Below are 19030 nucleotides of genomic sequence, written 5' to 3'. Positions count from 1 at the left end.
GGTCCTAAGGGCTCCATTCAGCCTAAGATGGCTGATCCAATCAGAGGTGGTAACACCAGTGGCCATACTCTCTCAATATAGGTACTCTAGTTCCTTATTGCAAAATGCAATCCAATTATTAAAAATATTAAATTAATCAATTTAAAAACAAAAAAAACACACTAAGTACACTAAAATACAAAAAACAAATGGGTATACAAGGCTATAGAGGATAAATAAACAACCAGGACGTTTCGGGCCAATTACGCGCCCATTCTCAACTGGAACAAAAGCTAAAAATGTAAAAATTAAAACAAGAAAATGAGCATGCAACTGACCGAGGTAGGAATCAGTGCAAACTCACACTAACTGGGGTTTGCACTGATTCCTACCTCGGTCAGTTGCATGCAAAAATTGATAGGTGATGTAGGTCTCGTTTCTGGTTTCAGGCGACAGTAGCTCTGGTTGAGCTGAAAGAGACCGTGGAGCTGGAGATGCGGTCCCAGTGCTCCTACTCGGAGCTGGTACGGACACCGAGCAACGTGCGAGCCACCATCATCGTGGCGGCGATATCCCTCTTCCAGGGCGCCAGCGGGATCCTCGTCATCCTGGATTACGGGTCCACGACGCTGCCCAAGTACGAGGGCTTCTGGGCGCCGCACCCGACGATGGCCGCGGTGAGCATCCTCTACTTCTTCCTCAGCCTCGTCTCCGCCGGGCTCGTCGATCGGCTCGGCCGCAAACCCTTGACCATCCTGTCCAACGCCGGCGACGCCTTGGGCACGGCCATCGTCGCCGTCTTCTTCGCCCTCGAGCGGCGCACCGAGTGGGACACGACCAACCTCCAGTGGCTCCCGTACGTCGGCATGCTCCTCTTCATCGCCTCCTACGGCAGCGCCATGTCCGCCATGCCCCATGTCCTCGTCGGAGAGCTCTTCGCGGCTAATGTCAGGTACTCTTTTCTTACTGTTCATGAGGCAACTCACACCTGCGGGCCGATTATTGAATCTGATAGACAGAGCGATAGACAAAGAAGAAATAGGGAGTATGGAGCGATCCTCTTGGTTGACATGGTTGGTTCTTACTTCTTATAGACTAAGGAAGAAAATGATGGACTATAACTGTCGGGTCTTTAATGGGTTGCCGTTAGTTAGTCTATTAACTAATTCCTATGTCCATTACCACCACCTGCTTCCACCAATAGGATCCCTCCAAATCCCTTTTGTCGTGTTTGTCTATAGCTTTGTCTATAAGTTTCAATGATCGGCCCGCAGAGTAGAGTACTGACGTGCTAAGGAAGAACGCCGGATGTACATTCGAGAGTTGCCAAATTTCCCTTGATAAAATATGTATTTTGGACGCAATTTAAGAATACTTTTCATTGAAATTTTCAGATATTTTAGATTAAATTGGTTACGAAATTGTCTGAAAATTTTGGGGGGAAATATTTACAATTCTCCCGGTAGATTCGGTTTTTCTCGAAGGAAATTCGGCGACGTCTGAAGGCTCATACGGCGTTCTTCCTTAGCACGGCAGAGTAACTTGGGCGTATTTATATGTGCAAGTGGGAACATGGGATGTGGTCGTGGAAGCTGCATGAGAAACAATGGATATAGTTCCGTTTGAGAAAATGGAAAAGGGGGATATGACATTGAATCAAAAGGAACTGAGCGCTAACTCGTGAGCCGCGGGCATGTGACAAGAGCCTTGTGGACAGGGCTCATGAGTTGAAGAGTCCCGCCACCGATCTCCCCGTCGTGCCTCCTCGTTTGTTGCCGCTGACGTCACTGGCGCTTTTAAATGCCCATTCATTCATATGACCCTCGACCAATGAGCGTACCCCATTTTTCCACTTGCACCTAGTTCCATTGAGCATAAATACGTTCACTTGATAGACAGAGCATGGACATCTCGCCCCTCAACTTTTTATGTAGGTTCTACATAGGACCCAAAAATGGCGACACTTTGTTTTGGGTTTTGATGATGGGAGGGGGATTATTGTCAACTCTGAACGGTTATCACCAGCCGCTTTTGCTGCCAACTTTGGCAGGTCCAAGATGATTTTTCTCGAAAATAGCAAACGATTAGCCGTAAAACTATGAGAACGCGTCGTGATGCATTTGAGTAAAGTTTCCGGTGCGATATGCAAATAAAACTACAATTCAATACGTCATTTTGTAAATACATTTACTTACAGTGTCCGCCATTTTCAGGCTCTGAGAGCTCCATGAAGCTAAACACGGCGCACAATGGATCGATTCAATTGGAGAGGTCGGACAAAATTTGGAAACTTTAAAAGCTTACAACACCGTTTATACAAATTTTTGAAGTTCTGAAAGTGGTTCCATCGGTTTCCTCGTCAAATTTCCTTCAAGAAACACCCTTTAAAATTTGAAATGTGACGCATTACACCAAAATTTGCAGTTTTAGTCAAAAATTTAATGTCCGACCTCTCTATAATTGACTCGATCCACTGTGCGGCGGTGCCGACCAAAATCGGTGGCAACATGTTGATAGCGTAGGCGTGGCTAAGTTATTTGGCAAGCGTAATTAAAACGTCATTATAGTTTTACTTATACATATAAAATGATACGATACTTTTTTTAAAAATCCGGTCCTGATTATATTGTTATTTTTCTAACAGGTACCACGCATCTGTTCTCTCGGTGATCGCTATCGCTGGGGGTCTGGCTTTTTTCAACTACACTTATTTGGGCGGATGTCGCCTGTTGGGAACGGATGTGATGTTTTTCATCTACACTCTATGTAGCATTGCTGCGACCATATTTTCGTGGTTGTTCATGTTCGAGACCAAGAATCTCTCTCTGGCTGAGATACAGGCGATCATGACTGGAAGAAAAATGACATCAAATGACCCACCTCAGGAGCTTAATGATCTGCGGTAAAGTGCACATACCCCTCGAGAACCCGCCAACCATGATTTTCAAGTTGAAATAAATCGTCACCATCTCCCAAGGTTATTGAGATGTTCCGAAAAAATAAATTTTCTCGCTGTATCAACGGCTTCGTGAATATATCTAGAATAATTTGGGCAAGTCACTTCATCATAGCCTTATTTTTCCGTCGTTTTTGTCCTCAAGCTCACAATTGGACCGCGTTAAACAGAAAGGAACCAAGCCACATCAGCTATTGCCAAATTTAACAGGGAAATTACATTTTTTACGAAAAAACGCCTGTGCAGATTCCTTTGCAAATTTTAAGGAATTTGCTTTGTATTATGGAAAAAATTCACTGAGATTTGCACAGAAATCCGCACAACTGTTTTCATGTAAAAAATTAAATCGCCCGATTAAATTTGGCAATAGCTGATGTGGCTTGGTTCCTTTCTGTTTAACGCGGTCCAATTGGGTTTGGGAGAAAATATTGGAAAAGTGCAATTCTACGAAAAGTGCAGGTCCAATTTCAATAATAGACGTTTTATTTGTTAAAAAGTATTAAATCATCTCTACTTTTTACCTGTATCTCGCGAGGAAAAAGTTTTTTTTTTAACGAATTGTGAAATTAAAAATATGTAAGTTGATGTGTTGAGCTTCACTCTGAGCCTTTTCTGCTTAAGACGTCACGACCCTTCACTGTTATGATTGTTAGGTTGCAATGTTTATAGCCTCGTAACTTTTTTTTGGCCTGGTAAATTGTTCGGATTTTTTAACTAATGATATCGATAATACATTTAGTAGAATAAGCAATGTATTTGATTTTTAAATGCATGTGGATTCTACCCGAAATATTTCGAAAATACGCCGTCATTAAGTTTCGACATCACAACCGGCGCGGCGCTAAAATACGTTTCACGACAACTGACTGACTGCACTGCGTTTGGCGCAATGCGAAAAGTATTCATGCAGTCTTGTAGGCGCTGATATGCGTTCCAAGCGGACCGCACTGTTTGGCGCAATGCGTGAAGTATTCCCACAGTCTCGCAGACGCTAATATGCGCTTGGCACTGACTGCATTGTGTTTGGCGCGATTCTTCGAACGTGCGTTAGAATAATCGCGGCATCGAATAATGGGGCTTAAAAGGCCCATGTTATGTTTCGACGCTGTATGAGCATTCCAACGTTTTCTCACTTCTCCCGATAAAATATTTTTTCCGAGAGAAGTTAGAATAGTTCTCGGTGTTCACTTTTTTAGATTGAATGGATCATTTAACTTGATAAAATTTAGGCACTCTGATACATGATTCTCCTCCAAAATTTTACGTAGAACACGATTTGCGCAACGAAAATTACTGAAATTAACTCCTAGCTAAGACATTAACGTTTATACTGTACTACAACGGCTTTAAGAGACTACTCAAATTGAGATTTGTCTCTTCCCCACCCTGTATTGTTAAAAGTGTGTACAGTTTGCTATAGCTGAGCTAAAGCGTCAAAATTGAGGTTGCCATATTTTCATATTGCTGAGACTGTCGGCGTTGATCGAATGAATGTCAAATTGGGCAGTTTTCGTAGAATTGCCCAATAATTGGGAAAATGGTTTGGCAGTGAAAGGAGAAACTCTTAGATGATTTAGACGAGTGAAATTACGAAGATCTGAACATTGATTTTCTAAACATTTAATATTGAAGTCTTTTGCAATTAACGCGGGGAATATCACCCCTTCAGCTTTTTTGTCCCACTGTGCCCTCATCCTTGACAATATCCAATCCCCTCAGAATAAAATTTAAAACGATTCCGTTGACAATTGATCTAACAAATTTTAACACATAGTGGATTTTGTTAATCAAAACTTTTCGCATGACGATTCCGCATAAAAATTTCACTAAGATGCTTTCGAACCTCAAAGTTGGGAACGATCAACATGATTTCCGTGCCTACGGACTTGAGGAATGTGAAAATGCCTAAGTCCCAGAAGTAATAAGCGAAGATGTCCCGTTCTTTATCTGAAAGCGTCTCTCCGTCCTCCTTGCTCAATAGATCGAAGAGGGCCATGATATCGTACTTAGCTTCGGCACCTACAACCGCGCCGCCGCGTGCATGTGCATTTTCGACCAACTTCCAGATTCCACTACTTCGACACATCGCCCACTCGATTGTAACCTTGTGGATTAGGTTCGTTGCCCACCAGGAGAATACCTCAAGCTCGTGGGAGTTGCGACGCCTCATCACGGAGCTTGGGTTGAAAAGGGTATCATTTTCATTTCTAGTATCCCTAGCTCGAAATCCACCGTTCCAGAGACTGGTTATCGGCAAATCCTTCGCGTGAATTTGTTTCACCTCCTGTTCAGTGAAAGCGAAGAATCGCGCTACCTCAGACTGTTGGGCGAACGACAAAAAGTGTACATTACCGGCTTTCGTTAGGTATTGTCTCGCAAGGCCGGTTCTCCCGACGAGGAGTGCTTTGAACAAAGCGTCATTATTTTTTAGGAGCGCACCTGTGAATTTGTCCAGCACGTCAAACACCGCGATGTCGAGGTGTTTCCCTGCCACGTTGGGTATCGTCAGAAAAAGCAATGCAGGCGCATCGAAATCGTCGACTAAAACGAGGCATTGCTTACTGAAGTAGCGAAACAAGATTCCAGTCAACGTTTGACCGGCGGTTAACAAGTCACTTTCGGTCTTGTTTCTTGTGGTATCGCTGTAAAGTTTGAACATTTTATGATCATGGGCCGTGAGTTTTTTGGAATTCAGCACGTACTCGTGTTTCATGTAGACGGTGCGGATCAGAGTTTCTAGCGAGGCAAGAAGATCCTCTTTGCTGCTCACACTCAGCTGGTTGAAGGATAAGGATAGAACGGGACGGCTTGCGAAATGAGAGTTGAAAAATGATCGATCTTCAAACACGCTTTCGTTTAATTTCGGTCTGCCGGCGAGCGTCGAGAAAGCTTTGTAGTTTGGCGACAAAGTCTTGGATGAGTTGCTCCCTGTGTTGGCATCTATGTCGTAGAAGGCCCGCAAAGTACTGATGGCGAGAGTTTTGCCGAACCATCGTGGAGCTGTTACGTAGGCAGGTCCATCCAAGGCATGGAAATACTTGATGAAGTTGGTTTTGTCCACGTAATCACTGGAGTTCACCGCATCTCTGAACATTGCATCGTCTAAGCATGTTATAGCTCTCTAAACAGAAAAAAAATATTAATTAGTGATTATTATTATTTGAAAGAATAGTGCGATATTGCTCATGAATATGGTCCTGATGATGTATTATCAGATTTCTACGTACATCTATTTTAAAACTTCCGCCTGATTTAGTAATAAAGAAATTAAACCAAAATGAAAATGAAACATACTATGACTGATTTCTTTGTAGAATAATGAGTTACTTCGAGATCTTTTCACTATCAAATGAAAATGGGGAAAATCATAAACGTAATGATATCGAGGAGATGAAAATAAATATTTGCTTAATAAGCAGATTACCGGCTCTAGGGCTTATCGAGTGGAGTTTTTGATCTTCCTGTTGGCAAGGATTGGCTTCTAACTTCACAGAGGTAAAACACTGTGATGGAAACGCCTCAAAGCAGATGAAACGTGATTTTCAACGATAATTTGTCTGTTTAAAGGCATTAAAACGCGATAAGGTCGGTTACACAGACGTATCACAACACGCCGTAACACAGCGCCATGCGGAGTGGCGAAGTGAATCACTGCCAACTTGAGACAATTGTTACTACCCCTATCAAGAATGCGCCGAATGGAAGGGGAGCGGTTTCATTCAGCCCGTACGGGCAGGAGGGGTAAAATGATGGTTCAGGATAAATTTCACGGTGTAAAAGTTATGCTTGCTTTTATGCATTGTTAATGAGGCACCTTTTTAAAGCGGATGAAGATGAAGAGAAGGATCATATTACAGGTAAGTAAAATTTACAAACTGATTGCGGTAGACGCACTCAACGACAGAATGTTGGAGTTTTTTTGCCAACGTGCGTTAAAAAATTCAGCATAAAGCTGAAAATCTCAATACGGAGGGAAAAGCTCATTCGAGCACAAATTTCCCTCTAAGAGATATGCTGTTTGGAGCAACACTAGTTATGTCCATTCAGGAAGGCAACTGCAGACGCGTTTCGGCCTTCTTGGGCCATCCTCAGTGCAGCGCAGCCTCCTGAATTATCTGCTACCAAGCTCGAGAGGTCGTGAAAACCAGCCCGAGACTTGGGCAGGCGGACGCTGGCGGCAATAAGCGAATGTGAGTTCTTTGAGAATAGGGTGACTTTTCCTAAACGCCAGGGACTCTGATTACTCGCCGAGATTCTTTGAGGTATGCCCTAGTAAAAATTGGCAATAGGAGCTGCGTTTCAAAATACCATAGGAGTTTTCATAACCGACTGAAGAGGGCGATAGAAAATCATATAGCTGGCTGTAGAAAGAGGAAAAAATCATACGGCCGGGCTACACGAAGCGATAAAAAATTATACAGCCGGGCTATAGTTCCTATCGCCGGGCTTTACACTTTATCGCCTGGCTGTTGCTTTATCGCCATCGGCTGTAAAAGGCTATAGGAAATTGAGTAGAAATTCTTGTGCTTTGTAAATCCTTAAGTTTGTGCGGAATCACCTTAATATTTACAAAACGCACATTATATTTTCCTTTACTACATATTTTTTTTCATCAATTAAAATGAGAATAATCCATACAGTGGTGCAAACATTTCAAAGTCATGAGTTGAAAAACGCTGACTCCCCGAGATTAAATATTAGAGCCTAACACAAAGCGGAGCGGCGGCGCACTAGCGCCTACAAACCTAACAGGGATACTTCACGCATTGCGCAATGCGTGAAGTATCCCAGTTAGGTTTGCAGGCGCCAATGCGCGTTCAGCGCTGGCTGCTTGCCCACCGCGGCGTTTGAAGCAACTATTACACACCAGAGGTATTGCACAGTATCATACGAAATTGAAGGCCCTCCAACATATTAGCAATGTCAGGCATCCTTCAAAAGAACGGAGCTTTCCTCGCAAATAAAATCAAGATACTGTGGCCCCAAAAGAGAGCGGTAGTCCAAAAACTCACTAAGTCCTAGCATCCGTAATTACCCTAGTAACATACCGACTGATAAGTTATATCTTGAGGAAATCCTTAAAAAGATATTAGTTTTGATTTTCGGTGGGACATCTTAGTAACATCTTCAGAATATTTTTGAGATATCATCGTCTGATATCTTTACTAGATATCTTCAAATACTCTAAAAATAATTGTTAAAATATCATCAGTGAAATCTTTTATGACATTTTCAAGTTCTTAAAAATGAATGTTTAAAGTTATTTTTTACAGAAATTCATACGACAATCAAGAATGAAATTTCAAGTATTTGTTTAATGATATCCGGTGAATGTTCAGTCTGAATGTCAGCCTTGATTTTCGGTGGCAAATCAGGAGCTTATCTTTCAGATTTCTTCACTGATGTTAAGAATAATTTCTCTGAGTCAATATTAACTGATATTCTAAGAAGGTTGTACAACGATATCTTTAAGATATCTCCTGATTTTGTTCGAACGTAATTAGTGAGGTCAGCATGTAAATGTTAGTGTTTTAAATCTCCGATGATGTACTTCAAGAATAACGAAGTCATCGTTATGATGAAATCTTAGGTATCAATAATTATTTCTTCAGAATATCACATTACGATATCTACCAAATTTATTCATGATTTTTTTTCAAGACATTTAATAATGCTATTTTGAAGATAAATTCAGAAACATTTGGAAGTTATCATTAGTTCATGACATGCTCGTTTTCGCCAATAAGCCTACAGGTCATTTTAGGAACACCCGCCACGAATATTTAGCAAGATTTCTTTTCGTTATTTTAGAAAAAGAAAAATGTAGACATCATTGACTGATAACTCATTGATATTCAAAATGGCATATTATGATGAACCATCAGGAAAGATAACGTACTTATCACTTCACACAGATTTTTTCAAACTATCGCACGCAGATTAATTTTAAAAATTTATTGAAGATATCGACAAATGATATTCTGAAGATAACTTTAGAATTATCTTAAAGTTACCATGTAGTTTCTGAATTTTCCGCCAGGGTTCTCTGCAGTCTCTTTTTTCAGGAAAATAAAAGTTAATGCTTTTGGACCCTACCATGACGTTTTTTTAAGGATTTTGCACATCTTAAATTAAAGAAAGCACCGTTCCTCTGGTTTTGAACATAGTTTCAGATAAAAAAATTGAGACTAGCATAGTGAAGTGGGGTACCGAAACGGTGACTCTCCGTAAGAGATGCCTTTTTGCAGGGCCCTAGAGTAATGGTAAGCTCAGGGTGTGAGTAAGGCTTAAGTAAATGCACCCATGACCTTAATAAGGAGCTTCTGTTTGGCGAGTGCTTGTAGTACATCAATCCGCTGGACCGATTCATGCGGAATCAACTCTGGGATGCTCACAGAGATTCTGGGAGGAATTTTTCGGAGTCCGGACCAAATTGAGGACAGCATAAAACTGAGATGTTCGGAGGAATTCGTTTGAGATATCCGGAAGAAATCTAACGAATTATATCTTAAAGGCGTGGACAAAAATATGTTCTTGAGGATATCTTGAGGATGTAAAATTTTGATACCCTCAAGATATCGTGATCATATCATTTTTTTACTAGGCTAAGACAACATTGTATGATAGTGTGGAAAAATCATGACCAGGTTCCTATGGAACAGCAGTAAAATTTTTCTGGCGGAAATCGTGTGAGATATCCGGAGGGAGATCTAATGATTTTATCTTAAGGGCGTGGACAAAAATATATTCTTGAGAATATCCTGAGGATATCATATTTTTTCATCATTCAGGAATTTTGATATCCTCAAAATATCGTGATGATATCATTTTGTTACTAGGGTAGTAACGTTTAGCACACACTTTATCGCCAGGCAATTGCTTAATCGACATCGGCTATAAAAGGTTATAAGAAATTGAGTTGCCGGCTATAGAAGCTATTGGAAATCTTACAGCCGGCTATAGGTCTATGGTTTTTTGGAACACAGATTCTACTGCCAATTTTTACCAGGGTTATCATCATGATGATAATGAATTCAACCATGGTCCGACACCATTGACAAATATTCCCGGTTTGGAGTTCTGTTCCTCTCTTGCGCTTGATTACATGCGTTCAGTTTGTCTTGATGCAACTTGCACACTATTTTCCATTTGGCTATTTGCAAAACCTCCCCTCAAACTGTCAGCTTTTTACATTAATAAAGTGTCAGATCAACTTATTATTATCAGTTTCTTCAAACCGTACGAATTATGCCGTAGACACCGAAGCCTAGAATTTGCGAAACGCTTTATAGCGACAGAGTACCGTCAGTTAAATTGTACAATCATTTATTGTGTCCACATGTTGCCATGACCATTTTACTTAGCCCGAAGTTGTAAAATGAGTATACCGCGATTAGGCTAAAGATCTTTTAAGGCACTTTATTGAGTTCGACAAAACCCTAAATGGACAAGAATTCTTAACGCATAATTTTCATGGGCTCTTGAATTTGGCAGATGATTTAGATTTTTTTGGATCGCTCGAAATATGCAGTGCCTTCAGATTTGAAAACTATTTACGACGGTTGAAAAAAACTCATTCGTGAAGGCCAAGGTTTATTGCAGCAACTAGTGAGAAGAATAAGGGGACGTACTTTCATCAAAAAAGCGTCGATTAATATGAAAAATGGTCTCTCTAGTAAAAATGATTTCGGTCCTCTTCCTGGAAATTGCACCAACCCTTAGTATTAGTTCTAGTCCCGAACTGGGTTTAAATTATCCGTAGAGAAACCAAACAATTTCTGTGGAACCGAGTCCGGACAGACGCTGTTAGTAAAACATTATGCTCATTTTGCTATTAACAATGAGCCAGTTGTGATTGCATGGGAATTATTGTGTGAAGAAAACTTTTACCCAAGTCCTTGTGAAAGTACATACTTGGGTATTAGTAAAGCTAAGAGTTTCTTCGGATTGATGGTGATTCCAGTATCAGATATCACTGTTAAATATTATCTTCTTCTTCTAGAACCTGGCTTTTCTGTTTTTTCAAATTTTGCATACTGAACAATAAAATTCATGAGTATTTCACTATTACGTTAGCGCACAAATGAGGGCGCCGGAGAACAAGGCGCATACGTCCAGTTTTTACTATTTCGGGTAATACGTATTCAAAGCTTCAAAATTACATGGAGCTTTCTGGCGGGAGGAGAGTTCAAACTCACTTTTTGATGCTTAAAAATTGTATTTTAGTCATGTATATTTCACAGAAAAAATGTTAAGACTAGTTTAAGTTGAAATAATTAATATCTTAATTTATTCTTGAAACTACAATTTTTCGCCTTGTCCTCCAACTCCTCTGGTGATTGTCCCCCACTTGTATGATTTTCATTATTCTTTTACATTTTATTTCTCCTCTTTGATTGGCAGGTGACGTTTATTTCTAGGTCTAACCATGAAATGCCTAATATGAAGAAGTACCTGTAATACATTTTTAATCCCGATACCATGCAGAGATAGAAAAACAAACGCTCGACCCAAAAAAATCAAATTGAATCTTTGAAGTATTGAGTGTCAAATTGGGCAGTTTTTGTTGAACTGCCAAACATAAATTGGTAAATCGGGTTGGCAGTGGCAGTAGACACTCTTAGATGAGTAAAATTACAAAGATAAATCTAAACATTTAATTTTTATGCACATATAATATTGCGGTCTTTTACGATGAATGGAGGTGGATGACATTCCCTCAGATTTTTCTTCCCACTGCGCCCTTATCCTTGACAATCTCCCATCCCCTCAGTATAAAAATTAAAACTAACGTAACAGACTTTGGTACAAAGTGAATTTATTTATTAAAAACTTCTTATATATGACGATTCCGCGCAAAAATTTCATTAAGATGCTTTTGAACTTCCAAGTTGGGGACGGTCAACTTGACTGCCGTACCTACGGACTTGAGGAATGTGAAAATGCCTAAGTCCCAGAAGTAATAAGCGAAAATGTCTCGTTTTTTGTCTGATAAAGTCTCTCCGTCCTCTTCGCTCAACAGCTCACGAAGGGCCACAATATCGTACATAGCTGTGGCACCTACAACTGCGCCGTCACGTGCATGTGCATCTTCGACCAACTTCCAGATTCCACTACTTCGGGACATCGCCAACTTAATTTTAACCTTATGGATCAGCTCCGTTGCCCACCAAGAGAACATCTCAAAGTTATAGGAGTATCGACGGCTTATCACGGAGCTTGGGTTGAAAAGAGTATCATTTTCATTTCCAATATCCTTGGCTCGAAATCCACCGTTCCAAAGACTGGTTTCCTTCAAATCTTTCGCGCAAACTTGTTTCACCTCCTCTTCATTGAAAGCGAAGAATCGTGCTACCTCAGACTGTTGGGCGAACGACAAATAGTGTACATTGCCGGCCTCTGTCAGGTATTGTCTTGCAAGGCCGGTTCTCCCGGCGAGGAGTGCTTTGAACACAGCGAAATTATTTTTCAAAAGCGCGCCTGTGAATTTGTCCAGTACGTCGAACACCGCGACGTCAAGATGTTTCCCTGCCTCGCTGCGTATCGTTAAAAATTGCAATGCAGGCGCATCGAAATCGTCGACTAAAACAAGACATTGTTTACTGAAGTAGCGGAACAAGATTCCAGTCAACGTTTGACCAGCGTTTAACAAGTCACTTTCGGTCTTGTTTCTTGTAGTATCGCTAAAAAGTTTGAACATTTTATGATCATGGGCCGTGAGTTTTTTGGAATTCACCACGTACTCGTGTTCCAGGTAGACAACGCGGATCATGGCTTCTAGCGAGGCAAAAATATCTTCCTTGCTGCTCACACATAGCTGGTTGAAGGATAATGATAGAACGGGACGGCTTGCAAAATGAGAGTTGAAAAATGATCGATCTTCAAACACGCTTTCGTTTAATTTCGGTCTGCCGGCGAGCGTCGAGAAAGCTTTGTAGTTTGGCGACAAAGTCTTGGATGAGTTGCCCCCTGTGTTGGCATTTATGTCGTAGAAGGCCCGCAAAGTACTGATGGCGAGAGTTTTGCCGAACCACCGTGGAGCTGTTACGTAAGCAGGTCCATCCAAGGCATGAAAATACTTGATGAAGTTGGTTTTGTCCACGTAATCACTGGAGTTCACCGCATCTCTAAATAGTGCATCATCCATGCATGTTATAGCTCTCTGGACAGAAAAAAAGTATTTTGATAAGAGTATAAAATGCATGGAAATTAATGATGATTATTTTTTGAGAGAATAGTGCGATATAGCGCAAGAAAAAGGTCCTGATGGATTTCCAAATTTCTACGCACATTTTCTATTTCATTTCTGCCTGATTCAGTAGTAAAGAGATTAAACCAAAATGAAAATGATTAAGGAGATTTCTTTAAAGAATGATGATTTACTGCGATATATCTCGCGTTGCGTCTAAAAATGTTTAGACCGGTTGTGAAAATTATGCAAATCAGTAATACTAAAAACAAAACAAAACAAAAAAAACTATAAAAAATCCAAGTCCATCAACCATGCTGTTTGATTTGCAATTTGTTTCCTCGCATTTCAATAAAGTCTCTTATAATGAAAAATGTATTTCCTTGCTGCCAGATGTAAGACTGTGAAAGGGAAGACGGATGTAAGCAGATTGTCAGTAGTAAAACCTCAAACCAGTAGTTTTGCTGCGTTGCAGACTTTCTGTCACATTTTATGTTTTCAAAGAGTTTGAGTCTTTATTTGAAAAGTTCCATGAAATGTGTTTTTTTTTCTGTGTGAAGAATACTCTTTGAAATTTTAAGCAACAACATTGATTTGTTCTTTGCCTAGAAAATAAATTAGGAGTAGAGGTTTTGAAATGCTAAATTAAGATTATAATAGCTCGGGAATTTCCCAGTCAACTTGTTAAAATGTTATAAAGATGTTGTAATTAGTCAAAAATTGTATCCAGGCCTCAAGTGATAGTACCATTTTTTCGTTGTTTGTTGTCTTCTTATTTAAGTTTGTGTATTCAATGTCAATCAATCAATGTAATTTTGTTTTTACAGGATGTTAGCTGGTATTGATGGTTGGAGGTGGTGGTTCTGTTGGAGGCGGGACAGGTGCCACTTTAGATTTTTTTAGGGTATAAAAGTAGCATAGACTGTAAATCCATATTTAATACGATCACTATGAGCTGGCTTTTTAGCCAATTCCTTATCCTTAAACTCGTTTTTTTTTTTATATATATTGGTTCTGTTTCCCCTCCTTGCAACACACATCCATTTTTCTGGCATCAAAAACTGAGTTTCTGGTAGTCGTAATTCTTTCATTTTTGGTCAACCAAGTTTTTTTTCGTTTTTTATCTCTTTCAATTCTTTTTCTCCTTTTTTATTATAATTTTCATACAATTTTTTTTGATCTGGAAGGAAGTTGATGTTCCTAACTTTATCTTCCAGTTCTCTTTGGTTTATAGATCTTTTGTAGGATGTTCTTGAAAATTATTTTCTAAGTAGTCTGCGATAGCTTTCGTCTTCTCGGGACTGTTATGTGCCCACTTTCAGTTCAGCTTTCCAATCGGAAAACTGATACGGCCTCTTAAAGGGTAAAGGCCCAATGAGTCAACCATGTGCAATTTTTAATTTTCAATTATGTCTCTTATTTTTTTTTTAATATACTACAGGCATGTTTTAATAATTTTATGTAATTAATTTGTCGATTCAAAGAGACATATTTCGTTCAAGTTTTTTGGTTGACCGAGAGCAATTTCTTTTCTTTTTTTATAGTTGCTTTACTCATCCTCCTTCCTGGTATAACAAACTCAGTTTCTGTAGGTTGCAATTGTCATTTACTTAATTTTCTCCAAGTCAACCAGGTTTCTTTCATTTTTTTTTTTAAATCTGTTTTCTTATCCTTTTTCTCTTTTACTGAGACGGCCTATTATAGGACCGATAAGTCAACCAAGCGCAATTTATAATTTCTTTTATGTCTCTTCATTTTTTTCCCCTAAATTTCGCTAATTTTGTGCATTTTATTTGTCAATTTAAAAAGTCATTTTTTTTTTCAATTTTTTCCCAAGTCGACCAAGTGTAATTTCTTATATATTTTACATTTTCTCGGTATTTTTTCACGCATTTTATCATGTTTAGATCACTTTACAAATTAATATTATTGTCAATTCAAAGAGTAATTTTTCCGAGAAATGTAGGTTGCAATTGTCATTTACTTAATTTTCTCCAAGTCAACCAGGTTTCTTTCATTTTTTTTTTTAAATCTGTTTTCTTATCCTTTTTCTCTCTTACTGAGACGGCCTATTATCGGACCGATAAGTCAACCAAGCGCAATTTATAATTTCTTTTATGTCTCTTCATTTTTTTCCCCTAAATTTCGCTAATTTTGTGCATTTTATTTGTCAATTTAAAAAGTCATTTTTTCCCCCAATTTTTTCCCAAGTCGACCAAGTGTAATTTCTTATATATTTTACATTTTCTCGGTATTTTTTCACGCATTTTATCATGTTTAGATCACTTTACAAATTAATATTATTGTCAATTCAAAGAGTAATTTTTCCGAGAAATGTAGTTTATTCTACCAAAATATTGTGTATTGTGCCTTTGAGGATTTGAAAGAAAAAGGTGTAAGTGCTGAGTCACACTTTAAGGACAGTAATTACAGAGTATATAATGTACATTTTTTATGTTTATTGTTTTTGAAGTTTATCTGCTGTGCCTACTCATTTAAGTAAAACCTCTTCTTTAGAGTGACATGATGCAACAAGAAAAAAATAATTGCCGTATCTTATGCAGCTATTTAATTATTAAATATTCATCAATGAGCACTTCAGTATTCTAGATACCTGACTCGTCTTTATTTGAATACTTTATTTTACAGCCATTTAAAATTGAGATACATACAAGAAATATGTCAGCAGGAAATCAGATGAGTGATCCGCTATATGGAACAAGCTGCATTAACTTTGACACATTTCTAAAGATAGCTTGCAACCTACGGAGTTCATTATTTCTTGTGCTCAACTGTAGCAAGTAGTCTTGCAAGTATATCTGGTACTTTACAGGCGTAACTATAAAATGTGGTTAGCAAGAAAGCAATAAAAGCAGAGGGAAAAATCCAAGTATAATGCTGTCTGTTTAACTTGAAAAAATTAATTTCCAGGTACTGAAGTCACATGAGTATCCATAAAACTGTAGCCTTTGCTGTGTGAAAGTATCTCTTATTTAATTATTCTGTAGACCCGAATTTAGCATTTTTTGTTTTGTTTTCCTCATCAGGTTAGAATTCTTCAACTCATCGGATGATCGATTCCTAGACGCTCCTCCAGAATTGATGCGCAAAAGTCTGACCGACAAAACGGCCTTCTTGTACACTTTAAAAGGAACTGCTGACAAAGAATCATTCAGCGCACTTAATATTTACACAGTAGTAAAATATAAGTACATGCGAGTTTCTTGTAAATCCATCATTCAAATATTAAGAGTTCAAATGTTAACTTAATAACAATAACATGTAAAAAGAATTATTGCGGATAAACTGAAAGAATTTAGCCTCTGATAGGAAAGGTCAAAATGGAGAAGAAATGAGTGGAAATTTCTTAAGAAGAATCCACAAAATGGTGTGATGTCATTTTATACCACTGCCAATCTCCTTTGTTTCTTCACAAGCAACAAGGTTCTGTCCGCTCCTGCTCCAAATGGAAATCCATATTTATTTAAAAGGGAACATTTCCATTTTCAGATGAACCATAGACTCCATAAAAATACATACATCTGGAGGCTCATCAGAAAATGGATGTACTTCAAAATTATGCACCAATTTATGAAGCAAGTGCATATACATACTATCAGGTAATTAATCTTCTTAGAGGTTCAGGGTTCAGGCACCTAATATTATTAGAAGCGGGCAGCAGTATAAAATGTCCCAAATAGGAGATTTTTTTTTTTGTTCGATGTCTGAAAACCCAGGGATTTCATCGACATATGGCCGAGAACAGTGTTACGAAAATACTGTGACAAGGCAAATGGAGTAATATATGTCTAATACTGATGCAATATTATGACAGGATGTATCAATATTATATAAATATTGCATTCTTGACGTGTTCATCTGAATGTCAAATTATAAAGATTCTGTGCTACGTGGGTCCACCTGATTTAGTAATAAAGAAAATGAACCAGAATAAAAATGAAGAAAATTTCTTAGTAGAATAATGAGTTACTCCGATACATTTTCAGCATCGACGGATGAAGGGGAGAAAATGAAAGTAGTAGCGCCACAGTAACATAATTTTCCAACAGTGGCTGAATTTTTGAAAAATGCCGTGTTTTAATGAGGAAGAAAATGTTTGAGAACCCAGATATCTTTTTATCAGCCGAATTTGAGTGTAAATACGTAAATATTTTTTCGAGAGGCGATTTGACCTGCATTGATTTTCGTTTTATTAAAAAAGGGAAGTCGCAGTTTACAAATCCTAATGTAAATTATGTACTTTAAATGAAATTCTCACTCATAAGTTGATAACGAAGTTGTTAAATGTCATGCTCCGCGTTGAATTTCAGAGTCATAAAAACCTAATATAGACACTTGAACAGTGAACACTTAAAATTAGTTTCGTCTAGCGGTTCATTGTAAGTACAGATCTTCAAACTTGAGAGATGCGAATATTTAGATAGTTCTTAAGTTTGAAAATGTGGAAGTCCGTAGTGAGTTTCATTTAATGGCAAAGAAGAATGTTGATATAAAAGCCCTCCCCCCTCCCTATCTTATATCAGAGGTTTCCTTTTTGCGAAATGAATTTTGCGCGTTGAAATCGAGAATTCGGAAACTTACAGAATGATCCAAAAGTCCCTCATCACACCTATAACCCCTGGGCTTCTCGCCCCATTTTAGGATGATATCATCAAAGTTCGGGGGGTGGGTGTGTCCCCAATCCTTCGACCTGGGAGCATTCATACAATTTCAAGTTTATAACTCACTTTGTTCAAAATTACCAGTGTGATGCCTTAATGATGGTGGTTCGGGACTTATCGATCACCCTGTAAAATAAAACATACGGCTCAACTTGTTTGGTGTGCTTACCTTACAGACAAATATCGTAAAGATGACAAGAGATGTTCCAACGCTGAATTCCATGATGCTAAACAGAACTTCACCTACTTTTGAACATGTGTGTTTTGAGCTACTTCATGAATCATTTGGAATGAATGCAAACGTCACTGATAAAATATGCAAGTCTTGCAATCGTCAATCATTCAGATTGATCAAATATCACCTCATTCGGCCCCACTTAATTGAGCCATCTCACCTTTCAGGACGTTTGGCTTGGGCTTTTATTTATTTTTTTTCCCCCCTCAACTTAAACTTCCATCTCTGATGGGTCACGAGCTTGTGAAGTGAAATGCTGAAGAGTCCTCACGCAGAAATCGACGAATAGTTAGGATTATTCGGCTTACTTCCTCCCGCATGCTAAGTAATGGATTACAAGTAAAATTATAATGTATGTGTGGTCATCTTATATGTACGGGGACCTAATGTATGGAGTCAAAATTATTAAGCGGTGCATTTTAAGTCAAAAGAAGTCCACAAATCAGAATTTGAGCTCTTAACGGAAAACATTTTTAATCCCATCAAAAATAAGCTGCGAGGGATTGGTGTATTTTTGTGCCAATTGAGAGAGCATTGAATTTTTATCCAACTATTTCAAGCCCTAAATTATGGAAAATTATAACTTAAAAACACACGTTTTTTGCCGAGGACTTTTTTCAAACGCCAGTTTTAACTCGTGACAACTTCAATTTGATGAAGACATTTATGGGATTTCATTGCTGGCTAAAATATTACAAGAGCACTTCGTTATTCGGCTGTAGGAATATCTTAATTTTTGTCTCTTGGATATCAAGGTCTTTCAAATTTGTGGGCAAGCAAAAGTTGTGAAAATAATAACTGTTTTCTTAAAAATTTAAATTTCACCGTGATCTCAGTAAGGGCAAAAGATGAATTTTGCAAGTTGAGTTTATTTAAAAGTAACTTCATCACACGATAATGTACGTTTCTTTTAAATAATCGTAATATATGTAGACATAAGAGCGCTGCACGGAATCCGAGAGTCGAATACGTAATGAGGCCTGAATTGC

General features: G+C 38.6%; 2 protein-coding genes across 4 annotated transcripts; one reads left to right on the top strand and one right to left on the bottom strand.

Annotated features, from left to right (window-relative positions):
* Window positions 1-402: 402 nt before the first annotated feature.
* LOC140224475 (uncharacterized) lies at window positions 403-4399 on the top strand. Its single transcript, XM_072299629.1, has 2 exons — window positions 403-1055; window positions 2607-4399. The coding sequence occupies exons 1-2, from the start codon at window positions 474-476 to the stop codon at window positions 2883-2885; spliced, it is 861 nt and encodes a 286-aa protein (XP_072155730.1). The 5' UTR covers window positions 403-473; the 3' UTR covers window positions 2886-4399.
* Window positions 4400-4539: 140 nt separating this feature from the next.
* Window positions 4540-19010, bottom strand: LOC109038098 (uncharacterized). 3 transcript variants are annotated; one of them, XM_019053043.2, is made up of 3 exons: window positions 18867-19010; window positions 17976-18362; window positions 4540-6056 (listed from the first exon to the last, which is right to left on the bottom strand). In XM_019053043.2, the coding sequence occupies exons 2-3, from the start codon at window positions 18027-18029 to the stop codon at window positions 4719-4721; spliced, it is 1392 nt and encodes a 463-aa protein (XP_018908588.2). In that variant the 5' UTR covers window positions 18030-18362; window positions 18867-19010; the 3' UTR covers window positions 4540-4718. The 3 variants fall into 3 exon arrangements, with proteins under 3 accessions (XP_018908588.2, XP_018908587.2, XP_018908590.2); XM_019053042.2 differs by having other exon boundaries at window positions 17976-18424; window positions 18867-19003; XM_019053045.2 differs by lacking the exons at window positions 4540-6056; window positions 18867-19010 and adding an exon at window positions 11734-13097 and having other exon boundaries at window positions 17976-18860.
* Between the last annotated feature and the right edge of the window lie 20 nt (window positions 19011-19030).

This window comes from Bemisia tabaci, chromosome 4, assembly GCF_918797505.1.
Source record: "Bemisia tabaci chromosome 4, PGI_BMITA_v3".
Classification (NCBI taxonomy): Eukaryota; Metazoa; Arthropoda; class Insecta; order Hemiptera; family Aleyrodidae; genus Bemisia; species Bemisia tabaci.
The sequence above is the reverse complement of the archived record's forward strand: the minus strand, read 5'-3'. Positions and strand labels throughout refer to the sequence as shown.

Excerpts from the sequence above, each read along its gene's own strand:
- LOC140224475 (XM_072299629.1), top strand. The coding sequence starts at position 474 with ATGCGGTCCCAGTGCTCCTACTCGGAGCTGGTACGGACACCGAGCAAC. Across the intron at positions 1,056-2,606 it reads TCCTCTTGGTTGACATGGTT|TGTTATTTTTCTAACAGGTA; the intron begins GGTTCTTACTTC and ends TCCTGATTATAT.
- LOC109038098 (XM_019053043.2), bottom strand. The coding sequence starts at position 18,029 with ATGGAATTCAGCGTTGGAACATCTCTTGTCATCTTTACGATATTTGTC. Across the intron at positions 6,057-17,975 it reads TTACGATATTTGTCTGTAAG|AGAGCTATAACATGCTTAGA; the intron begins GTAAGCACACCA and ends TTTTCTGTTTAG.